The following is a 22,889-nucleotide window of genomic DNA, read 5'->3' as shown; positions in this document are numbered from 1 at the left end:
ACCAAGTGCCTATCCGCTACAGATCTTCCTGCATTTCACTGCAATTTTCTAATGCTACAACTTCTCTGTATACTACAGCATCATCCCCAAAAAGCCGCATGGAACTTCCGACACTATCTACTAGGTCATTTATATATATTGTGAAAAGCAGTGGTCCCATAACACTCCCCTGTGGCACGCCAGAGGTTACTTTAATGTCTGTAGATGTCTTTCCGTTGAGAACAACATGCTGTGTTATGTTTGCTAAAAACACTTCAATCCAGCCACACAGCTGGTCTAATATTCCGTAGGCTCTTAGTTTATCTATCAGGCGACAGTGCAGAACTGTATCGAATGCCTTCTGGAAGTCAAGGAAAATGACATATTGCAACCAAAGCCGAAAGTGTACTACGCAAACTAGTGACATTAAAATTGACACGATACAGACAACCACTCACACATATAAGAATGTATCACTGTGCACTTTTTGAGTTGGTATTGAGATTTGCAGCTAGTACATGGCACATGGACTTGCTCTCTCCACGAATAGGATCACTGTTAGGTGGGGGCAAAGGAGTGTGCTACTTAGACTATTTGTGGTTTCCAGCACCACACAACGATTCACTATATGTGGTGCTTGGAATATACCAGATCGAAATAGCCCTTAGTTATCAGCCTGCAACATAATGGATGAAGATGGGTAGACCTGAGAGAGTGTTGCAGATCGCTGGGCAGCACATAGAAGATAGGCACCAAATAAAAAATTGACAAGTGGACAGTTAGCAAAAAGAGTGGGACAAGAATGATAAGCACTGCCAAGTCTATTCATTTTGCCCAATATCAGGGAGCAGTTATGGTTGCACCATGTTAACCCCAGCTGAGGCATGGTTTATTTTGTGACTGAACATAGCCCTTATCAGATGAATTGGTTCCCAAGAACACTTCCTTTTGAAATGTGTTAAACAGAGGCACTTCAGTAATAACATAGAACACATAACAGAAACAACATTATATGATGCACTGAGGAAAGATACACAGTTCCACTTGAACGCGATTGCAAACAACATCTCAAAAGCAGAACATGAAATATACAAACAGACTCATCACTACAGGAGGCACAGGAGATGAAGACAGGCCAACATGGATAGCTCGAGTAGCTCCAGTACTGATGATGATATGAGTGACAGTGACAGTACTGACATAACGTACACACACAGAATATACATAACATAAAACATGTATATCCTGTGCAACTACTCACATAAAAATTAATCAAAGATTGCAATTTATATCTTATTATGAATGAATCTAATTAAAAGTAGGAGTACTAAGAATAGTCCATGGATAGATATTATTCTGGAATCCATATTAAACTTGCACCCAACATTGTTAAGTAGTTACATAAATGAACACTTCATTGTAAATGTAATAATATGAATGTAATATAAATTTAATATAAATCAAGCAAGCAAAATCAAAGAGTGCCAATACATATCAGAAACAGATTATGCATATTACACAATTATACAAAATTGATGGATCAATTACTTAAAAAAGTCTAGTTTTATTCTATAAAAATGTATTTAAAAATTAATAATAGGTTAGTGATGGCTTGTTATATCTCCTACAGCTATGCAGGAATATAAATAACTTAATTAGATTACACTGAGGCAGGATATTGTTCCAAAGCCATGCGGAATTTGTTTACTAACTAACCTAGTGGTAGTAATTGTTATGTAACCTAATGAACATCAACTCACACAGAACTCTAACAATATCAACATAGATTAGATCTGCATGGACTGAATAAATTGTTGTCCTAAAGAGGGATGTTCATGTGGACAGAACATGTAGATGCTGCACTTGAAGTTCAATAGCAAGTCCCCTTGCCTGGGTGGGGCTGGTGAAGGGATATCTATGTCTACTCTTTCCTGTCTTCTTCTATTCTCTTCTTAAATTATACCATAAATTTATAATTTCCTGCTTCAAAATTCCTGTATTTTTCTTTTAAAAAAGTGTAATTGCTGTAAGTAAATAAATGATAACACCAAAATATAGACAAAAGAACTCCATGCAGCCCCATCTCCACTTGGTGTTACATGGGCAACAGTGCCTATGGCCTCAGTTGGAATTCTGTTGTGTGGTGGTGGTCATGGGTACTGGATAAGATGTCTGTATGGAGTACTATGGCCTGCATAAAGTAATAAGATGGTAGGCCCTCATAGTCATAATGCAGCTTGGAAAAAAAAATTGCAGCTTTTCCGCTCCAACTACACTCCTGGAAATGGAAAAAAGAACACATTGACACCGGTGTGTCAGACCGACCATACTTGCTCCGGACACTGCGAGAGGGCTGTACAAGCAATGATCACACGCACGGCACAGCGGACACACCAGGAACCGCGGTGTTGGCCGTCGAATGGCGCTAGCTGCGCAGCATTTGTGCACCGCCGCCGTCAGTGTCAGCCAGTTTGCCGTGGCATACGGAGCTCCATCGCAGTCTTTAACACTGGTAGCATGCCGCGACAGCGTGGACGTAAACCGTATGTGCAGTTGACGGACTTTGAGCGAGAGCGTATAGTGGGCATGCGGGAGGCCGGGTGGACGTACCGCCGAATTGCTCAACACGTGGGGCGTGAGGTCTCCATAGTACATCGATGTTGTCACCAGTGGTCGGCGGAAGGTGCATGTGCCCGTCGACCTGGGACCGGACCGCAGCGACGCACGGATGCACGCCAAGAACGTAGGATCCTACGCAGTGCCGTAGGGGATCACACCGCCACTTCCCACCAAATTAGGAACACTGTTGCTCCTGGGGTATCGGCGAGGACCATTCGCAACCGTCTCCATGAAGCTGGGCTATGGTCCCGCACACCGTTAGGCCGTCTTCCGCTCACGCCCCAACATCGTGCAGCCCGCCTCCAGTGGTGTCTCGCGACAGGCGTGAATGGAGGGACGAATGGAGACGTGTCGTCTTCAGCAATGAGACTCGCTTCTGCCGTGGTGCCAATGATGGTCGTATGCGTGTTTGGCGCCGTGCAGGTGAGCGCCACAATCAGGACTGCATACGACCGAGACACACAGGGCCAACACCCGGCATCATGGTGTGGGGAGCGATCTCCTACACTGGCCGTACACCTCTGGTGGAACTTGCTGTTCCAACTGGACAATGCACGTCCGCAGGTATCCCGTGCCACCCAACGTGCTCTAGAAGGTGTAAGTCAACTACCCTGGCCAGCAAGATCTCCAGATCAGTCCCCCATTGAGCATGTTTGGGACTGGATGAAGCGTCGTCTCACGCGGTCTGCACGTCCAGCACGAACGCTGGTCCAACAGAGGCGCCAGGTGGAAATGGCATGGCAAGCCATTCCACAGGACTACATCCAGCATCTCTACAATTGTCTCCATGGGAGAATAGCAGCCTGCATTGCTGCGAAAGGTGGATATACACTGTACTAGTGCCGACATTGTGCATGCTCTGTTGCCTGTGTCTATGTGCCTGTGGTTCTGTCAGTGTGATCATGTGATGTATCTGACCCCAGGAATGTGTCAATAAAGTTTCCCCTTCCTGGGACAATGAATTCACGGTGTTCTTATTTCAATTTCCAGGAGTGTATTACTGCTATGTGGTGCTGGTTTCATTGCGCACCGCTAGCCTGCCTCGCAATCTTTTTGAGTACATGTTGCTGTAACCTAAATGTCACCATGCTATGCTTCTAGGTGGTGGTAGCTAATGCAATACTCTACAGCATCTTTCTTTCACATTCCTATAAGTTTTACTTTAAACTAGGTAGTGCTGCTACATTTCCTCCTTCTGTGGGAAAGACTTTGTCCCTCAGGTCTTGCTCAGGAGTGGTTCTCCACCATAACTACCTCCCCTGTTGATTCATAAAATAAGTGGCACACTTCCAAGATTATGCTAGACTCACAATTTTGTACATTATACATTTACTACATTAAATTTTATGACTGCTTCCTTGCAATTCCTTCAGTATTTCTATCATCTATTGTGTCTGTGTAGTGGGCACATCCTTGCTCCTATATGGCTTTCTCCATGCTTCCAGTGTTCCTTAAACAATAACAAATTTATTTTTTCCAGATATTTACACTACGGTACTTCTCACACAGTTACTATGGCTCTCGTCACCTTGGAGTCTCTCCTTGTACTGTTTTATCTCATAATATCCTCAAATACTTTGAAACATATTTCATTACTGTGCCTATTTCCACGCCTTTGCAAAATTACTGCTAATTCTCCATTCCCCAGTTACAAACTAAAAATGACACTTTTTCTTTCTTAATAAATTATCCTTAACCCATCAACTTCAAGGAAACGTGGTCTGGTTCCCTTTAACACTTGTGCTTGGCATCTAATCTGTCTATCTGGTCGTTTTAACCCTTTGTTTTGGGACAGCTTTTAGAGTTTCTCCTTGCAACAACAGTTCCCCCTATGCTTTCCCAGCAAATATACTTCCAGAACTATCCTCACAAGAAAGCCACATACACCACTACCATTCACAACACTTCAAGAGGCAGTCCCACTTATTCCTCACAGTGCAGCACTCTTTACAGACTGAATTACCCTTGAAATGCTTGGTTTTCCAGTACTTATGCTCACCCAAAACAACTTTCTAGTGCCTGGCAGCAGCATGCCATTTGAATCATGCCTTTTTGTATTTGTACACAGTTTAACTGGTGTATTCCATATGTTAGATGCACATTGTGATAGCTTTACATTGGCAACATCTTTCTGTTGCCAAAGGATAACATTAGCTTGATATTCAGTGAGGACATTTAGTTTCTTGCCTGTGTTGTACCCTTCACCCACCTCATACTTATAGTGTACATCAGACTTCAGCGGTGCTGTAAACAGCCTGCCTGCACACATCAGCTGCTTGCCCTGCAAGTCCATGATCCAGTACTTGTGCTCATGCTACATTCTGAACCTGTGGTGTGCACTTTACAACAGATTCAGCCCTGTTGACTTGATAATCTGCTCCATCTCTTTCTTTTCCTCCCTCCACTCTGATTCTGAAGAAATGTATGTGCCTGAACCATTTCTGCCACAACTTCTTGTGCATTTCCTGTAGAACCTAAAACAATGTCACCATCCGCAGTTCCATTCTGCATGATGCAAAAATAATGTCCACCTGGTCCAGGCTCTTTTGCGCAATGAAACACCTACTGTCACCCACTGGGGCAGAAAACACTACACTTATGTCACCTATGTTTCTATCCCAGCAATTAATCACTTTGGTACAGCCCATACCCATTCCTGCACTACATACTCCACTATTTCTCTTGGATCAGAGCTGGTACTTCTACATTACTCATCTTAACTTCAACAATATCATTACTCTGTCTTGCTTAAATTCCCAGGAACTTTTATTATGATACCATCTATAATTAATTTAATCTTCCGACTCAAAAGATTGTCCATCTATTGATGACGTTCCACCTTTACACTTCACAGGATCAACTGGTTTAACTACATTAATAACTGTCAGATGCCCTGCAGGTACAAGTAAACTATCTAAAAGCCTGCACCTCTCCCATCCAGCTTCCTACTCCTCCCTCCTCTCTGCTTCCTCTCTTTCCCTTCTTTTCATTCCCTACATAATCAACATTTTTCTCCCACCCTGAGACCGATTTTCAATCAATCAGTCATTGTGCTCTCCCCACAGCTTGTCTCTATACCCTGAAGTTTTGTGATCAGCTGTTTCCTTCTCCTCAGCATCAGGTGCTTCTAATCTCTTAGATGCTCAACCTTGTCCACTCGCAACTTACCTACTTCACCTATTAAAATTTTAAGCACTTCTCTTGAAGTAGCTCTTTTGGTATTGACAACCCTGGTGCTCCCTGTGGTACTGGTGACATTATTACCTCTTATCAGTGACACAAAAACAAAGGAAAAAGAAATTGAAATATACCACTACCCCAACACTTCTCACTTCTTTACATCCTTAAGTACCATTTAGCTTCACCTCCTGAATCACTGCTCATGATTAACAGCTTATATACTCTAGACTCTTGCTGAGGTGGACATTTCTGGTACATATGGGTGCTGGATTAGCAGAAGTGCTGGATTATTGAGAGAGTCTTAAATTTAATGTAAACATGTAAGGATTGTATTTTATTAAATCTAAAGATGCATTCATTTTCACAGAAAACTTAGTCCTTGTGTATGTACATATAAAGTAGCATTACTAGCTATGAAACATGTCCCAAATTTTTAGTGATCTTGATGATGATAGACGAGAACAGTATGCTCTATTACAAATGGCTTTTCAAGCGTTACATCAATACTGCATGATTCTGATTGTGCTTAATGTACTCCAAGAGGATGTCTGCAGCTTCAGAACAAGCACTGTGAGGTATCTTCAAGTTCTCTCCTCCTATTCCTCTTATTCATCACTTTCATCATAATTTTCCTGTATGCTTTTAATTAGCTCTTTATTTGTTAAATTTTGGTCATAATTAGTTCCTCTTCCAACATTGCACTCTGCAGCAATTTTCTGTGAAGAATCTCAGTTCAGCTTATCTCTATTTTCAAGTTTCTACTTGAGACCTAACATAACGTGTTTCCTTTTAAAAGTCATTATACTGAAAGCTACAATTTCAAACATGTATAGCATTATTTAACATTATAATTAACTAACAACATTGTTGCACACGAGCATTCATTATTGTATGCATCATTTATGCTTGAGTGACTAGAGCTGGATGTGGACCAGATTACTGAGGGGCCAGACAACTGAAGGCCAGATTAGTGAGAGTTTAGTGAACTGCTACACAATGAGCCACACCTCTTGTTTTTGACACCCATACTACCTGTATCAATCAGGTGAGAACTAACGCTTACGTTTAAGTCTCCCCAAAATATGTCTGTGGTCACCTGTTATATACTGAACTTACAAGCACAACTAAACTCATGGAAAACCCACTGACTTGCCATGACCTTGCAGTCAAATAAAAGTAAAACTCCGCCATGTGTTGATGAAACACTACCCCTGTAATGTCGAGTCATCTACTTCATCCATAGGTGGCGGTTGTAGGCTACGGTTCAGATGTCATGCTGTTGGCACATGATCTGGAAAACTTAAGTTTCTGATTTTGATGGCCTTTTTTCTGCACTTCTGGTTATGGCCACTGCTAAGAAGAATTGATTGAACTTTGGAGTCAGTGATTTTGACTTACATCCTCTCGAAGGCACTTCCTAATAGTTTTGTGTAAGTCAGCATATTCCACAGAATCTATAGGTCATAATTCTGTTTAACATTTGATTGAAACTCTTCCCTTCTCTTTACTAACTACCTTGTTTCTGCTATCTTGCACATTTTTCATACTTGCAAGCTCTTTAGCTGTTTATTAAATAATTATACACCTCTTCTATGTCTCTGCTGTCTTCATTTTCTAAGATGCTGCATGTGTTGTGCAATTTAACCTGTGTATCAACTTCTTATTAAATGAATTCTCAAAATCTACATTTCTTTGGTCATGCCTGATGCACCTGCTTTCTTCTAGTTTTATATCTATTTTTACTCTGTACATTATGTGTCTATGAACACTTTCCATTCAAAAATGGTGTATTACTACAGTTTTTTTTAATTCTTTGATAAAACATAGAGAATTTCAGTTTTAGTTTCAGTTGTATGTTGCCAAGTACCTTGCCAATTCCATTTTCTATTTGTTCTTGTCTGGAAGTCTGGGAGTATGTGTTGAGAAGGAACATATTACTCTTCTCAGAAATTCTACTGATATATGACCTATTAGATTTCTGGAATCATATCCAAAGTTCAACACTGAGTTATTATTTTTTAGTTTTGTGCTACTTTCACATTAAAATCATCTTGTAGTTCAATATTACATGTCTAAAACTTTCTAGTGAGATCTTCTACCTTATTGTTTCCATGGAAACAATTTTTCAAAACAAGTGCTGCTATTGCCTGTCATTCCTTCGGTGTCTAATGTTGTTGTTAATTTTCTGATCAACAGTAAATTTCTATAGCTGAACTTTCCCTGCTTTTTTCTCTGTTGTAGAACACATGGCCACATTTTAAGTACAGTATATTTTATCTCTGTCTTTTTGTTACTCTTCCAATAGCCCCTGCATTTCCTATTTTATTAAGTTATTTAAGTTCTCTTGTAACTAGATTAATTTTGATTTTGTCCTAGAGTTCTGCAATTTATAGTTTATAAATAAAGCATTGAAGAAGTTGTTGGATTTGTAAGGTTCACGTTATTGCCTATTTAGTCAGACTTCATGTAATTCGGTGTGGGTGCTGAAGCAGTGTGACATGCTTCTTGGTTTGAAGCCATTATGTGATGTCTCTCAGTCTACCACTCCCATACACCTCCTCACTCAGATGACCCAAGAAGGGCTGTTACCAAAGAATGGAGCAGTCTTGAGGAACAACATCAAAATCACCATGTAGATAGCATGCCAAGAGGATCTAAGCACATTGAAATATTTGTGATGGAGCAATACTGAGTTGAATGTTATGAATTAGCAGTTTTTAAATCCAAATATGAACAAAGATATGCAGTTTTGAATGGCTGTCTATATCTGGATTATTGTTTTGTTGTTATCTCACAGTAAAGTAAATTTTTATTTCTATTGTGCATTTCTTTAATTTTTGTGCTTCCCTTGAATCTAAGCCCACACACAGATATGAAGGAGGTGCAAAACCTTTTTTGAACAGTTTTGACACATTTGGCCTATGTGACTAAAACAAGAAAATGAGGTTGACAATGTTGTCATCGAGGTTTGGTCTCCTTCGAAGGATGACTATGTGTAGTAAAAGTGTTACTGTTTCAATTGAATAACAAAACTTGTGTTTTGGAACTTATTGCAGAGGCTTTCAATGGTTCTCATTATTCACCAAGCAATATTTTTGTCATTCTCAGGGCTGGAACCTTAAATACTGCCTCAATAGCAGCTCTCTTTTTGCTTTTTCAGATACCTACTAGCGTAATATGTGTGCATTCCCTTTTAAAACAGAGTATCTTGTGTGTGTGTGATGAACTACACTTGTTCTCTTGAAATCAGTATAGGAAACTTAATGTGAAAAAATAAGACAGTGGATGAATTATACCTGATTGTTTGATTACATCTAGGTCAAAGTAGAGTCCTTTGTGGACAGGTTCAGGAGGCTCAATTTCTGCAGCCATCAGTGATGCTGTGACCAGTGCCATTATGGACGTTAATGTTGATGTCATCCTCCTATTAAAAAAAAGGACAAGAGAATTTGACTAATATACAATCTACTGCATGAAAAATATTACTCTTTCACAATTATAGTAGAACTAATTTTGTAATATTACTGTTGTTTCAGTAATCATAAAGAAACAGATATCAAATTTACGTTACAAAATTTTGTGTATTGTGTATGAAATTATAATAGAAAATTTGAAAAGACAATGACTCACCTATAGCTCAATGATTTGTGTTGCATAGAAACACCTAAGTGTGTAGACTGTAGAATGTAGACACATTACTAACATCTGAACTATTGCACTTCTTTTAGTACACACACTCCTATGAAAGCCTCCTTTAGTGAGGAATATATGAATGTACTACAGCCCCCTGTATATTGCTCCCATGGCAATTGAAAAGGCAAGTTTAGATTAATTTTAGTGCACACAGAACACTTAAGTAGTCATTCTTCCTGTCTTCATATGCAATTGGATAGTGCAGAAATTTCAACATATGAAACATTGGGTTGCACCTTTTGGATGTAGATGCAGACTCTGACACACACTGACACACAAGTTAACCAAGCATGGCCACGAGTAAGTGTAGGGGTGTATATACTTAAAATAGAAAACGTCAGTAGCTTGAAAGAAAGTAATGTTCTATGCTGACATGTACAGTACATGGTCAAAAGTATCCTGACACCCCCACAAACATATATTTTTCATATTAGGAGCATTTTACTGCCACCTACTGCCAGGTACTCCATATCAGTGATCTAGGTAGTCATTAGATGTTGTGAGAGAGCAGAATGGAGCACTCTGCGGAACTCGCGGTCTTTGAATGTGGCCAGGTGATTGGGTGTCACTTGTGTCATTTGTCTGTACACAAGATTTCCACATTCCTAAACATCCCTAGGTCCACTGTTTCTGATGTGATAGTGAAGTGGAAACAGGAAGGGACATGCACAGCACAAAAGCGTACATGCTGACCTCGTCTGTTGACTGACAGAGACCGCCAACAGTCAAAGAGGGTCGTAATGTGTAATAGGCAGACCATCACACAGGAATTCCCAACTGCATCAGGATCCACTGCAATTACTATGACAGTTAGACAGGAGGTGAGAAAACTTTGATTTCATGGTCAAGCGGCCGCTCATAAGCCACACATCAAGCCGGTAAATGCCAATCAACGCCTCGCTTGGTGTAAAGAGCATAAACATTGGATGATTGAACATTGGAAAAATGATGTGTGGAGTGAGAATCATGGTGCACAATGTGGCGATCTGATGGAAGGGTGTGGATATGGTGAATGCCCGGTGAATGTCATCTGCCAACATCTGTAGTGCCAACAGTAAAATCTGGAGGCGGTGTTTTTCATGAAGGGGGCTTGCACCCCTTGTTGTTTTGCATGGCACTATCACAGCACAAGCCTACATAGATGTTTTAAGCACCTTCTCACTTCCCACTGTTGATCAATTTGGGGATGGCAATTGCATCTTTCAGCATGATTGAGCATCTGTTCATAATGAACGGCCTGTGGTAAAGTGGTTACATGACAATAACATCCCTGTAATGGACTGACCTAAACAGAGTCCTGACCTGAATCCTATAGAACACCTTTGGGATGTTTTGGAATGCTGACTTCATGCCAGGCCTCACCGACAGACATTGATACCTCTCCTCAGTGCAGCACTCCATGAAGAGTGGGCTGCCATTCCCCAAAAAACCTTCCAGCACCTGATTAAACGTATGCCTGCGAGAGTGGAAGATGTCATCAAAGCTAGGGGTGGGCCATCACCATATTGAATTCCAGCGTGACTTGTAAGTCATTTTCAGCCAGGTGTCCAGATACTTTTGATCAAATAGTGTATTTTTTGCATACACAACCAATCAGGAATACATGATGATTATCTTTCCTCAATTTTATATACTTTTTCTGCCTGGAATTTTTGTATTTTAATGTAGATAGGAACAAATACACTGCCCAGACACAAAAAAGAAAAAGTATCCAGATTTGTGGGGCATTTAAATTTGACAGATTTAAGAAGATTTAACAAAACATAAAAGATTGCAACATAAAATACAATGAATAATGTGTTAACAAACAGAGAAATGTAATATACTGAAATTATACCACTTACTTATCCTTCTCTATGGAATGTTGGCAGGTGCATTAAAATGATTTTATAGTCTGGCAAAAAGTGAAAACAATAGGAATGGCTGCAAGACATTTTTCTGGCACCGTGTTGCAATTCAGTTGGAACATTGGAAGCAAGATCACAATAGGCAGATGTTCTGAGATGACCCACATGTTCATTTTTCAGAATTAAGTAGGCTGTTGAAGAATTTACAGTTAACATAAAATGCCCCTTGAGGATGCAGTAAATACTGAAAGGATGTGTGATCAACTGCTGGTAACTGGTACCTCTGTATAACTACTACCAAAAATCAAATAAATTGTATGTAGCCATTGTGGCTGTCACTGACCAGCATTTACTCACAAGTATGTTTTGCATAAGTGTTTGTGAAGATAGCCTCTGTGTTAGCAATGAGTGATATGTGTAGCTGTTACTTAACAACACAGACTGAGTGAGTTGGTACAGTGATAAGACGGTGGATTTTCATTTGGGAGAATGGTGGCCGAACTTCACATCTGGCAAATCTGCAGTTATTTCCATAACTCAACTAAGATAAATGCTGTGATGGTTCTTTTGATAAACATGTGACCAATTTCCTTCCATTATCTGAGCTGTGCTCCATCTTTATTGACCATGTTGTTGATGGTACATTAAACCCTAATCTTCCTTGCTTCTAGCAGTACAGACATTGGCATTTGAAATGTGATTCAGAACATGATGGGATGGATTTCACCAGTCACTATCATCTGAAGGCGTTCAGGGGCATTTTATTATCTATCCAGTGACAATGAAAAGGAGTAATACAACACAAAACAAATGAGGCTTTTAAATTATTATCATTAGTAACTGCTGAGCTGTTAGTCGATATCACAGAAGTTCCATGTCAGAGAAGCCATAGGCATTATTTAAATTCTTGATAATATTATTATAAAACCTACCATCTCATTGATTGAGGACTTCCTTGCAACTGATGCGGGTGGTAAAGAATAATGCTCTATTCAGGGGTTTGTCAGTGGTGAACAGATTAAGTGACTCTTTTCATAATAAAACAATATGTAGACACACAACACAACTACACAGACTTACAAATGATTTACTGTTCTTTTATTTGTATTTATTTATATTCAGCATTTCCTATTACAATGTTTGTAATACTACATACTACTGAGGCAGTGTTTTAGATAAAAGTAATAAGTTACGTAGTAAAATGCACATGTTGTTAGGTCAACTCCAAAGGACCTTCCTTATTTTCCAAGATGGCGTTTGGAAAATGTAGACAGTAGCCGTGTACATTTTTTTCCTGTGTTGGTCTGCTGTACCACTTACTGTGGTGTAGTGACCCTTTATTTATATGTACTACAGCCAGATGAGGTGGCTCACTGTTTAAGACCTAGCATTCATATTCAGTATTCCCAACTACTTGCACGGACTTTAGTTTTACATAGTTTTCCTAAATCATTTGATGAGAATTACCAGATTACTTCTTCAACATGTAAATATTCAATGTCAGGCGTTTGGGTGAACAGCAATCACCTACAGTGTATCAGGAACACAAAAGATTAATAAAGGTAGACATCATTACAGCCCTATTTGCCTCCATAGCTGAGTGATCAGGGTGGCAGAATGTCACATGAGGGTCCTGTGTTCTATTTCCGACTGGGTCAGAAATTTCCTCTGTTCAGAGAATGGGTGTTGTGTTGTCTTCATCATCATATCATCCCCATCATAATCAAGTTACTGAAGTGGTGTCAGTTAAAAAGACTTGTACCAGGTGACCGGTCTATCCAATGGGCAGTTCTCACAACACAACATTTCATTAGGCTCATAGAGAGTAATAAGGTAGCAAAATTCACATGATGTGTGAGAGCACTATGGAAGGATGTATTGGGGTTTTCTAATGTGTTCAAGGTAAACTGTATGTGTATCTGTGATCATCTTCATTCCCATCAATTCATTTCACATACTTGGGTAATTGGTATTGCTGCACAGATGCTCTGTATCCGTGTGCACTAATAAATTTTTGAAGCTGTTGCTCAACACAGATGGTGAAAGAAACAAGTTCAACTTATACCATGTGTCGCAACTGTAACTAGAGCACGTGAAGACTGCCAGTATTTCAAAAGCAGAGCAATGCCTGTACCTCATTGCTACACAGCACACACAGCTATAGCAAGGAGTGTAATGGCACAGTATGATGGCACCCAGAACGTCATTCTGCAAACTATACAATATCGATTAATAATGTGCAGTATCTGAGCTCCACCATGCCAAGGCATGCCAATACTGATGAGAAGTGCAGAGGCAGGGAAAACTCTCTGTACTTGAGACATCATGTCGCAGACAGGATCATTGACACGTCTGTTTGAATGTGGTCAAGTGGCCACTTAACCTGCTACAATGACATTTTGGCTTTAAATACCCTTGTTTTGGACAGCTCATCCTCACTGTGTCTGATCATTCCATCTGCATCAGGCAGTCTAGCCTGTTTCCTGAGCATGAGAGAAGACAATATTCACTGTAGAAAACACATTGGTAAAATGTTATTTCAGAAACTGCTGTTGCTCTGGCACCTTTGGGCATAAGACAGAAACACTCAGCAGCCCTTGGAGCTCAGCCTCTAACACGCTGTAATGTCATGCCTCACATGTCCAATTTCAACACCCACTGACCTCCTGAGCCAAGGGTGAGCGTTACAGTATTATCAATACATACAAAACACCAACTGAAATTTAGGAGTTGGCTGACAATGTTAGCAAGAATAAAAAGGGTCGCAGAACGTACTGAAGAACTGTACTAAAGCAGATAAAGTGATTATTAGCAGAAGTTAGCATGTAGAATATTGTATAAAGCAGATGACCAGACATGTTACAGAAGCCTTTTAAAAATCTTGTAACTCACACGCTTACATCCTAACACATTGTACTTCTTAATCGTTTTTGTTACTGATATTAAAAAATCAATTACAGCTGAACTGTGATTCATAAGTCACAATACAAGACACACAGATAATGTTCATGTACTCTTTACTTCTGGCTGTGGTTGAGAATGGCATCAATGTTCTCTCCCCACCAGTTCAAAAGAATCCTAAAAACATCTCATTAGTCACTCTTTCTGGAAATTATATGAATATTTTAATTCTGAAATTGAAAATGCTTGTTAGCTATTTGCCAAGTAGCAGTGCTTGTTGTAAAATTGCATGATGAGTAATAACATGTATATGAGACTCAGTGTTTACAGATGTAGGTACATATTTTCTGTCATGAATACCACTGTAATCAATTAAATATTAAACTATTAATGACAAATAAACAAGGAGATACATAGTATAACTGAGGAGGCAACAGCTTTTTCCTGAAACAGCAGTTTTCTTTCTAATTTACTTGGTTTAATTTAATTGGTAGAAGCCTGAATAGCATTACACAGTATAATGATGATTTATTGTTAATATTCTGTACAGTTTAAGTTTCTGTGATTTTCTTGTTATTTGTTAATACCTTGACAAGTTCCACATCCCTGAGTGTTCTTCCTCTTGATGGGATCTATGGAACATGATGGATTGATGGATGAATGAATAAATTACTTAATGGAAATGTGCAGTACCCCTCAATTAGCTTACCGGCATTTGTATTTAGTAGCAAGTGTGAACAATTTTTTCACCTTGATAGACATTTCAGTGTAAGAGGAACTATGTTGGGCTGTTTTCTGAAAAGTTTTTGGTGGATGTTCTTATTTTTATATTCATTATTATATTGATTATGATGATTGTGATATTGCAGTTTTTGCATAACGGTTTGTGTCACTGGCTGTTGTGCTGTGGGTTACCAATTCAGTTATTTGTTATTTAGTATTTATCATTCTTGGAAGATTCACAGAAATTCTTGTGTATGTATATTCTAGAATACTTGATGTTTGTACAAATAGCAGTAGTTCTTTCTGTTCTGGCTGTACAGTGGTGTTTGTAATAAACATGTTTTCAGTGGTAAATGCTGTACTTCACTGATGAACCTGCTTTAAGATTTGGACTTGATTGTATTTATGATGTGACAATATTTACCTTTGACTTCTGTCTGTGCCCTAGTCGGCAAGTAATTAATGGCAGCTTCAAAAAAACACTAATTTGCTGCAGCTGCAGGGAGAGACATCTAGCTAGTGGTACACTGAATCTGATAGCCACAATGCAAATGTAGTAGTTGATTTTAATTAACTGTATCTGACCAATTATGATTAAAACAGCTGGCAGAAGCTTAACCTAAACCCACAAATTGACAGACTCAAGATAAGGTGCTTTGAATTAGAAAACAATTTTTTATATAAGTCATGTCAGCTTATGTTTTCAGCTATTTAATTTGGATACGTTTTTGTATCATATTAATACAACTGTTTGCACATTCTAAAGAAACTAGCAGTATGCTTTATGGTTTTGTTCATTGCCTTGTGTAATTCTTTAAAATAACAAAACTGTAACTTTCAGTGGTATGATAAAATGACCTATGTGCAGAAGACTCACTCTCTAAGTGTTCGCTGAATCCATCACTTTTTTCCTCAAAGTGGCAGCAGCTTTAGTTGCATGTTGACTGTTGGCCAGTGCACTTCAAGTCTTCTTTTTACTATCTATCCTACTCAGTGAGGCACTGGCATCTCAGAGTGCAAGTAGTTAGTTACTTTTATCCTAAGTTTTCTTGTTAACGTAATAAAAAATTTGTTTTGCATTCAATACTAATTGCTTCAGTTTTTAAAGGGAATTAGTAATACTTGTAGCTTAACACATGCAGAAATTAAAAGAGAATCAACAGGCTCATTTTAAAGTTATTTGTTTACTGCTCCATAAAACATTGCACTAGCCACAATGCAAACCCACTGTGAAGGTTGTTTTCGAACATGGCATGAGTTAGCTGACATTTGCAAGCAGCTGGAAATCGCCCAGACTACTGTCAAATGATTGGAAGCTACTGTGAATGGGTGTGTTGGTGGAGCTCATGAGAGTAGTATTTGAAGATACCAAAGGTACCTCAAGTACTATCCTCTCCTTTGGACTCTGTCTCCTCTACAGGAGTAATGGTTCTATCATTACTCATTCATTTAAGTGTGAGTGCTGTGCCAGTGGTAGGGATGGGTGCCCTGTACAGAAGAGACAGGAAACAGGGAGAACTTGGTGTTATACTGATCCCCTAATCAACAAGTTCAAGATGCTGTCTGCCACTGAAATTGAAACTGAAACTAGGCCAGTGAGCTTCATTTCATTCTGTATGAAGATGAGGCCAGCACAAAAGGATAGTGTCTGTTAATCACATGCAATTCAAATGTATGGTGAATAATGGTATCCCTTAAGGAAAAGGCAGCAAAGGGAAGAAACACAAGATGCTGTCAGTGTGCATGCCTGGGGGAGTTGTTCAACATGTCAAAGATGCTATTATAACAGCCATTGCAGGCACAGGGTGAAACCAAGTGCAAACAGTGGTACATGTTGAAACGAACAATGCCAGTTGTCTGGGCTCCGAGGTCATGCTTGGATCACTTCAGAAGCTGGCAGACTGTTGAGGTGACCAGCCTTGCACATGGAGGTTCAGTGAAGTTCACAATTTGTAGCATTGTCCCCAAAATTGATTGTGTCCCCCTTCTTCTGAATTGAGTGAAAAGACCAAACCAGAGACTTTCAAGGTTTTGTGAATAGCTGACTGTGACTTTGTGGACTTCTACTGTAGGGTTGAGAGCTGTAGAGTTTTCAGGTGTCCAGTTGTGCTGTAGAATGTCCAGGTGTGCTTTAGAGTGGCCATGTGTGCACTACACATCACAGGCTGCTATCTAGCACTGCTAGCTAACTATATGTGGGATGCACAATAGAGTTTTTTTAGATTAGGTGACTCTCGACTCAGTATAAGTAATGATAGTTGGTGGGAACATGGAAGTGTCAGTATAAGATCCAAAAAAGTCCCCTACAGAGAGTGTATGGGAGTCCTAGTGACTTAGTGCTCAAACATTCACAAGAAAAGGACAATATGAATCGTCCATTAAAAAATGTAGAGCTTTAAGGTACAAAAAGCTGCTTAAAACCCAAGTTTGACAACAGTGAGACATGTTAAGTGTATAACTAAAGGTCGGGCTAATGGTAAATGGAAGTGGTTTATTTGTTGCAGTAGCCAAGAAAAGGTATCAAATCTGGGCATAAACTTATAATCTCATCCTTCTATCAACAACCAGACTCACTTCCACATGTGCATTGATATGAAACTTCCTGGCAGATTAAATCTTCGTACCAGATCAGGACTCAAACTTGGGACATTTGACTTTCATGGGCAAGTGTTCTACCAAGAGAGTTACCTAAGAATGACTCACAACTCATCCTCACAGCTTTGCTTCCACTGTTGTCTCATCTCCTACCTCCCAAACTCCACACAAGTTTTCCTGCCTAACTTGCCAGACTAGTACTCCTCAATGAAAGGATATTGTGGTGACATACACACATCAAGAAAAGTTTTGCAGTGTCTCGGTTCCATGATTTCTGAAACTTGTACAGAAAATTCAAATACAGATCAACATAAACATCATTTCCACCATTTTTATTGCTTATGAAAACAACACCTTCAGAGGTGGTCGTCCAGATTGCTGTAAACACCAGCACCTCTAACACCCAGTAGCACGTCCTCTTGCATTGATGCATGCCTGTATTCATCATGGCATACTTTCCACAGGTTTATCAAGGCACTGTTGGTCCAGATTGTTCCACTCCTCAATGGCGATTCAGCGTAGATCCCTCAGAGTAGTTGGTGGGTCACGTCATCCATAAACAGCCCTTTTCAATCTATCCCAGGCATGTTTGATAGGGTTCAAGCCTGGAGAACATGCTGGCCACTCTAGTCAAGCGATGTCATTATCTTAAAGAAAGTCATTCACAAGATGTGCACCATGGGGTGCAAATCGTCATCCCTGAAGACGAGTGCGTCGCCAATATGCTGCCAATATCATTGCACTATCAGTTGGAGGATGGCATTCACGTATTGCACAGCCATTTTGGTGATATCCATTATCACCAATGGTGTACATCAGCCCTACATAATGTCACCCCAAAACAACAGGTAACCTCCACCTTGCTGCACTTGCTGGACAGTGTGTCCAAGGCATTCAGCCTGACCGGGTTGCCTCCAAACATGTCTTGGTTCAAATGGCTCTGAGCACTATGGGACTCAACTGCTGTAGTCATCAGTCCCCTAGAACTTAGAACTACTTAAACCTAACTAACCTAAGGACATCACACACATCCATGCCCGAGGCAGGATTCGAACCTGTGACCGTAGCAGTCGCACGGTTCCAGACTGCGCGCCTAGAACCGCGAGACCACCGTGGCCAGCTCCAAACATGTCTTGTTGAAGGCATGTGTGACTCTCATTGGTGAAGAGAATGTGATGCCAATCCTGAGCGGTCGATTTGGCATGTTGTTGGACCCATCTGTACCATGCTGCATGGTGTCGTGATTGCAAAGATGGATCTTGCCATGGGTATTGGGAGTGAAGTTGCGCATCATGCAGTTTGAGTCATAACACGACGCCCTGTGGCTGCATGAAAAGCATTATTCAACATGGTGGCATTGCTGTCAGGGTTCCTCCGAGCCCTAATCCATAAGGAGCGGTTATCCACTGCAGTAGTAGCCCTTGGGCGGCCTGAGTGAGACATGTCATTGTCAGCTCCTGTCTCTCTGTATCTCCTACATGTCCAAACAACATTGCTTTGGTTCACTCCGAGATGCCTGGACACTTCCCTTCCTGGGACAAAGTAACTATGCTGACATGATCGAACTGTGGTATTGACCATCTAGGCATGGTTGAACTACAGACAACATGAGCCGTGTTCCTCCTTCCTGGTGGAATGACAGTAACTGATTGGCTGGCGGACCTCCTGCGTCTAATAGGCGCTGCTCATGCATGGTTGTCTACATCTTTGGGTGGGTTTAGTGACATCCCTGAACAGTCAAAGGGACTGTGTCTTTTCTGGGAACTGTGTTGATGCAAAACTTTTTTTGATGTTTGTATCTTAGCCATAGCAGTGGAGAATATTTTCCAAAATGGATTTTCACTTTTCAGTGAAGTGTACATTGATATGAAACTTTCTGTCAGATTAAAACTGTGTACCAGACTGGGACTTGAACCTGGACATTTGCCTTTTATGGACAGGTGCTCTAGCGCAGTTTTAATCTGGCAGAAAGTCTCATATCAGTGCACATTCCACTGCAGATTGAAAATCCATTATGTCCTTCAATTATACACTTAAATTTTACCAAAATATCTCACTGCTATCAATTTTGGATTTTAACAAGCTTTCTGTACCTAAAAGCTCTATGGTTTTTTATGAACAACTCATATTCTGGCACTTTCTTGTGAATGTTTTGGCAGTTAATCACTAGGATTTTAGTACACCCCATGTAGAGGAAAGCCCTTGCCCATGAAAGGCAAAGATCCCAGGTTCAAATCCTGGCCCAGCACACAGGTTTAATCTGCCAAGAAGTTTCAAGGTCTAAGTCCATTCATACAAAAGTTCTCCAATCATACTGTCATAATTGTGACAGACATCAATCATCCAACAATCTGTTAGGAAAATTACGGTTTTGTAAGTGGTGTTCATGTCAAAAAGTCCTGTGAAACATTACTAAATGTGTTCCCTGAAAAATTCCTATAGAATGATGTTCAGAAGCTCATTCATTATGGAAACATATTGGATCTAGTAACAAGAAATACACTTATTTTCTTTGAGAGTGTCCACATTGACACTGGTATCAATGACCATGAGACAGTTGTAGCAATAATGATAATGAATGTACAAAGAGAAACTAAAACCAGTAGGAGGATGTATATTTTCAGCAAACTAGATAAAGAAGCTGACTAAGGAATTCAAAACATTTACCTCTGGGGAGGAGCATGTAGAAAAACAGTGGCTCATGTTTAGAAGAATAGTTGATAATACAGTTGATAGATACATATCTAGCAGTAGAATTTCTGAAAAGAGGTATACAGTCACTGTACATAAACATCTAAAGAAACAGAGATTACAGCATAATAGCTGTAAAACCAAGCTTAGGGGCTTAAGTACTGAGTGAAATGCATTTGGCTGTTAAGCGGGCAATGCATGAAGCCTTGAATAACTATGTGGCAGAATATTGTCAAAGGACCTCTCACAAAACACAAAGAATTCTGGACCTATGTAAAGCCAGTAAGTGGTACCAAAGTTTGTGTCCAGATGGTCATGGACAAGGAAGGAACTGAAACAGAGTATCAGAGCAAAAACAGACTCAGTTTTCATATGTTCCTTTACAAATGAAAATCCATATGTGTTGCTCCATTTTAATTTTCACATGACTACAAAGATATGTGACACAGATATTAGAGTCAGTGGTGTTAATAAACAGCTGAAACTGCTAAAACAGAATCAAGTGCCAGTACCCAATGTAATCCTTGTTAGAACCCATACCTAATTTGTGGCTGAGTCAGCCCCTGTTTTAATTATAATCTTGTGCAATCCATTGAACAAACAGCATATGTTACCCATCTACAAAAAGTGTAGCACAAGTGACCCACAAACCTCTCATCACATATCTTTGACATCCATTTGATGTAGAATCTTATATACTGAGCTCAAACATAATGAGGTATCTTGGACAGAATGACTTCCTCCATGCCAAACAAAATGGATTCTGGAAACATCAGTCACATTAAACCCAACTCGCATTATTCTCACATGACATTTTGAAACACATGGATCAGTGCAATCAGGTAGATGCAGTATTTATCGATTTATGAAAAGCAATTGACTTAATATTACATCTACAATTATTACCAAAAGTACAATCAATGGGATATCATTTGAAATTTGTGACCTGCTTTGAGGATTTTTGGTGAGGAGGAAGAGCATGATATCTTGGATTGTGATTCATTGACAGATGTAGAAGCAACATTGGGTGTGAATCAGTAAAGTTGGTTTGGATCCTTGCTGTTCATATGATATATTAATGACTTACCGAAAATATTAATAATAAATTGGGACTTTTTGCAGATGATGTAGTTACCTGTAATCAAGAACTGTCTGAAAAAACTTTCATAACTATTGAGTCAGATACTGATAATATTTTAAAGTGGTGCAAAAATTGACAACTTTCTTTAAATTCTCAAAAATATAAAATTGTGCACTTAACAAAATGAAAAAAAAAACATAGTATCCTTTGAATATAGTATTAAAGTGTCACAGTTAGAATCAGTCAACTCATATAAGTTTCTGGGTTCAACACTTTGTTGGCATATTAATGCAACAATCACATAGGTTCAGCTGGACATGAAGCAGATAGCAGACTTTGGTTTTTTGGTAGAATACTAGGAGAAATGTAGTCACTTTACAAGTGACATTGCTTAGAAGTAATTTGTGTGACCCATTCTAGAATATTGCTTCGATGTGTGAGATCTGAACAAATAGGAATAATAGGGGACACTGAACATATACAGAGAAGGGTAGTGTATATACTCACAGCTTTGTTTGATGTGTGGGACAGTGTCACAGAGATGCTGAAAAAACTGACCTAGCTGACTCTTGCAGATAGAGCCAAACCAATCTGAGAATGCCTGCTTAGAAAGTTTCAAGAACCAGCTTTAAATAATGATTCTAGGACTTTACTACAACCTCCTATGTATTGCTCCTACAGAAATCATGAGGACGGGATTAGATTAATTACAGCCATGCACAGAATCATTTAAACAGTCATTCTTCCCATGCTTCACATGTGAATGGAATGGAAAAAGGCCCAAGCAACTAGTACAATGGGGTGTACCTTCTGCCATGCACTTGACAGTGGTTTGTAATATACAGATGTCAATGTAGTTATTGATGTAAGATTAAATAAGTCAGGTTGTGTGTGATGTCATTAAACTGATGTAAATGACTGATGAATACACAACTACTGCCGGTACTTAAATTGTGGTAACTTGCAAATGTTTATCCATCAGAAATTATATTAAATACCATGTAAAATAAACTGAGATGACAAAAGTCATGGGATACCTCCTGATATTATGTTGGACTTCCTTTTGCATGGCATAGTCCAGCAGCTCAACACGGCATGACCTCAACAATTCATTGAAAGCCCCTGCAGAAATATTGAGCCATGCTACCTCTCTAGCCATCCATAATTGTGAAGCTGTTTCCAGTGCAGGATTTTGTGCACAAACTGACGTCTCAGCTATATCCATAAATGTTCAGTGGAAGTCATGGATGCTCTGGGTGGCTGAATTATTCACTCAAATTGTCCAGAATGTTCTCCAAAACACCATGAACAGTTGTGATGTGGCACATCATTGTCTGGAAATGTTAAGTCCATGAATGGCTGCAAATGGCCAAGTAGCTGAACGTAATCATTTCCAGTTAATGATCAGTTCAGTTGAACAAGAGGACCCAGACCATTCCACGTAAACACAGCGTACACCATTATGGAGCCACCACTAGCTTACACAGTGCCTAGTTGGCACCTCGGATCCATGGCTTCGTAGGGTCTGCGCCCACTCAAACCCTACCACCAGCTGTTGCCAACTGAAATTGGAACTCATG

At 39.7% G+C, this 22,889-nt stretch overlaps 1 protein-coding gene across 2 annotated transcripts in view; it reads right to left on the bottom strand.

Moving 5' to 3' along the window:
• LOC126270673 (zinc metalloproteinase nas-14-like) overlaps window positions 1–22,889 on the bottom strand; it is a 164,322-nt gene that overhangs the window by 89,272 nt on the left and 52,161 nt on the right. For both annotated transcript variants that reach the window (XM_049974089.1, XM_049974088.1), the window contains exon 2: window positions 9,075–9,202. In XM_049974089.1, coding sequence (XP_049830046.1) covers window positions 9,075–9,198 — 124 coding nt within the window. In that variant the 5' untranslated portion in view covers window positions 9,199–9,202. The remainder of the gene's footprint in view (window positions 1–9,074; window positions 9,203–22,889) is intronic.

This window comes from Schistocerca gregaria, chromosome 1, assembly GCF_023897955.1.
Source record: "Schistocerca gregaria isolate iqSchGreg1 chromosome 1, iqSchGreg1.2, whole genome shotgun sequence".
NCBI lineage: Eukaryota > Metazoa > Arthropoda > Insecta > Orthoptera > Acrididae > Schistocerca > Schistocerca gregaria.
The sequence above is the reverse complement of the archived record's forward strand: the minus strand, read 5'-3'. Positions and strand labels throughout refer to the sequence as shown.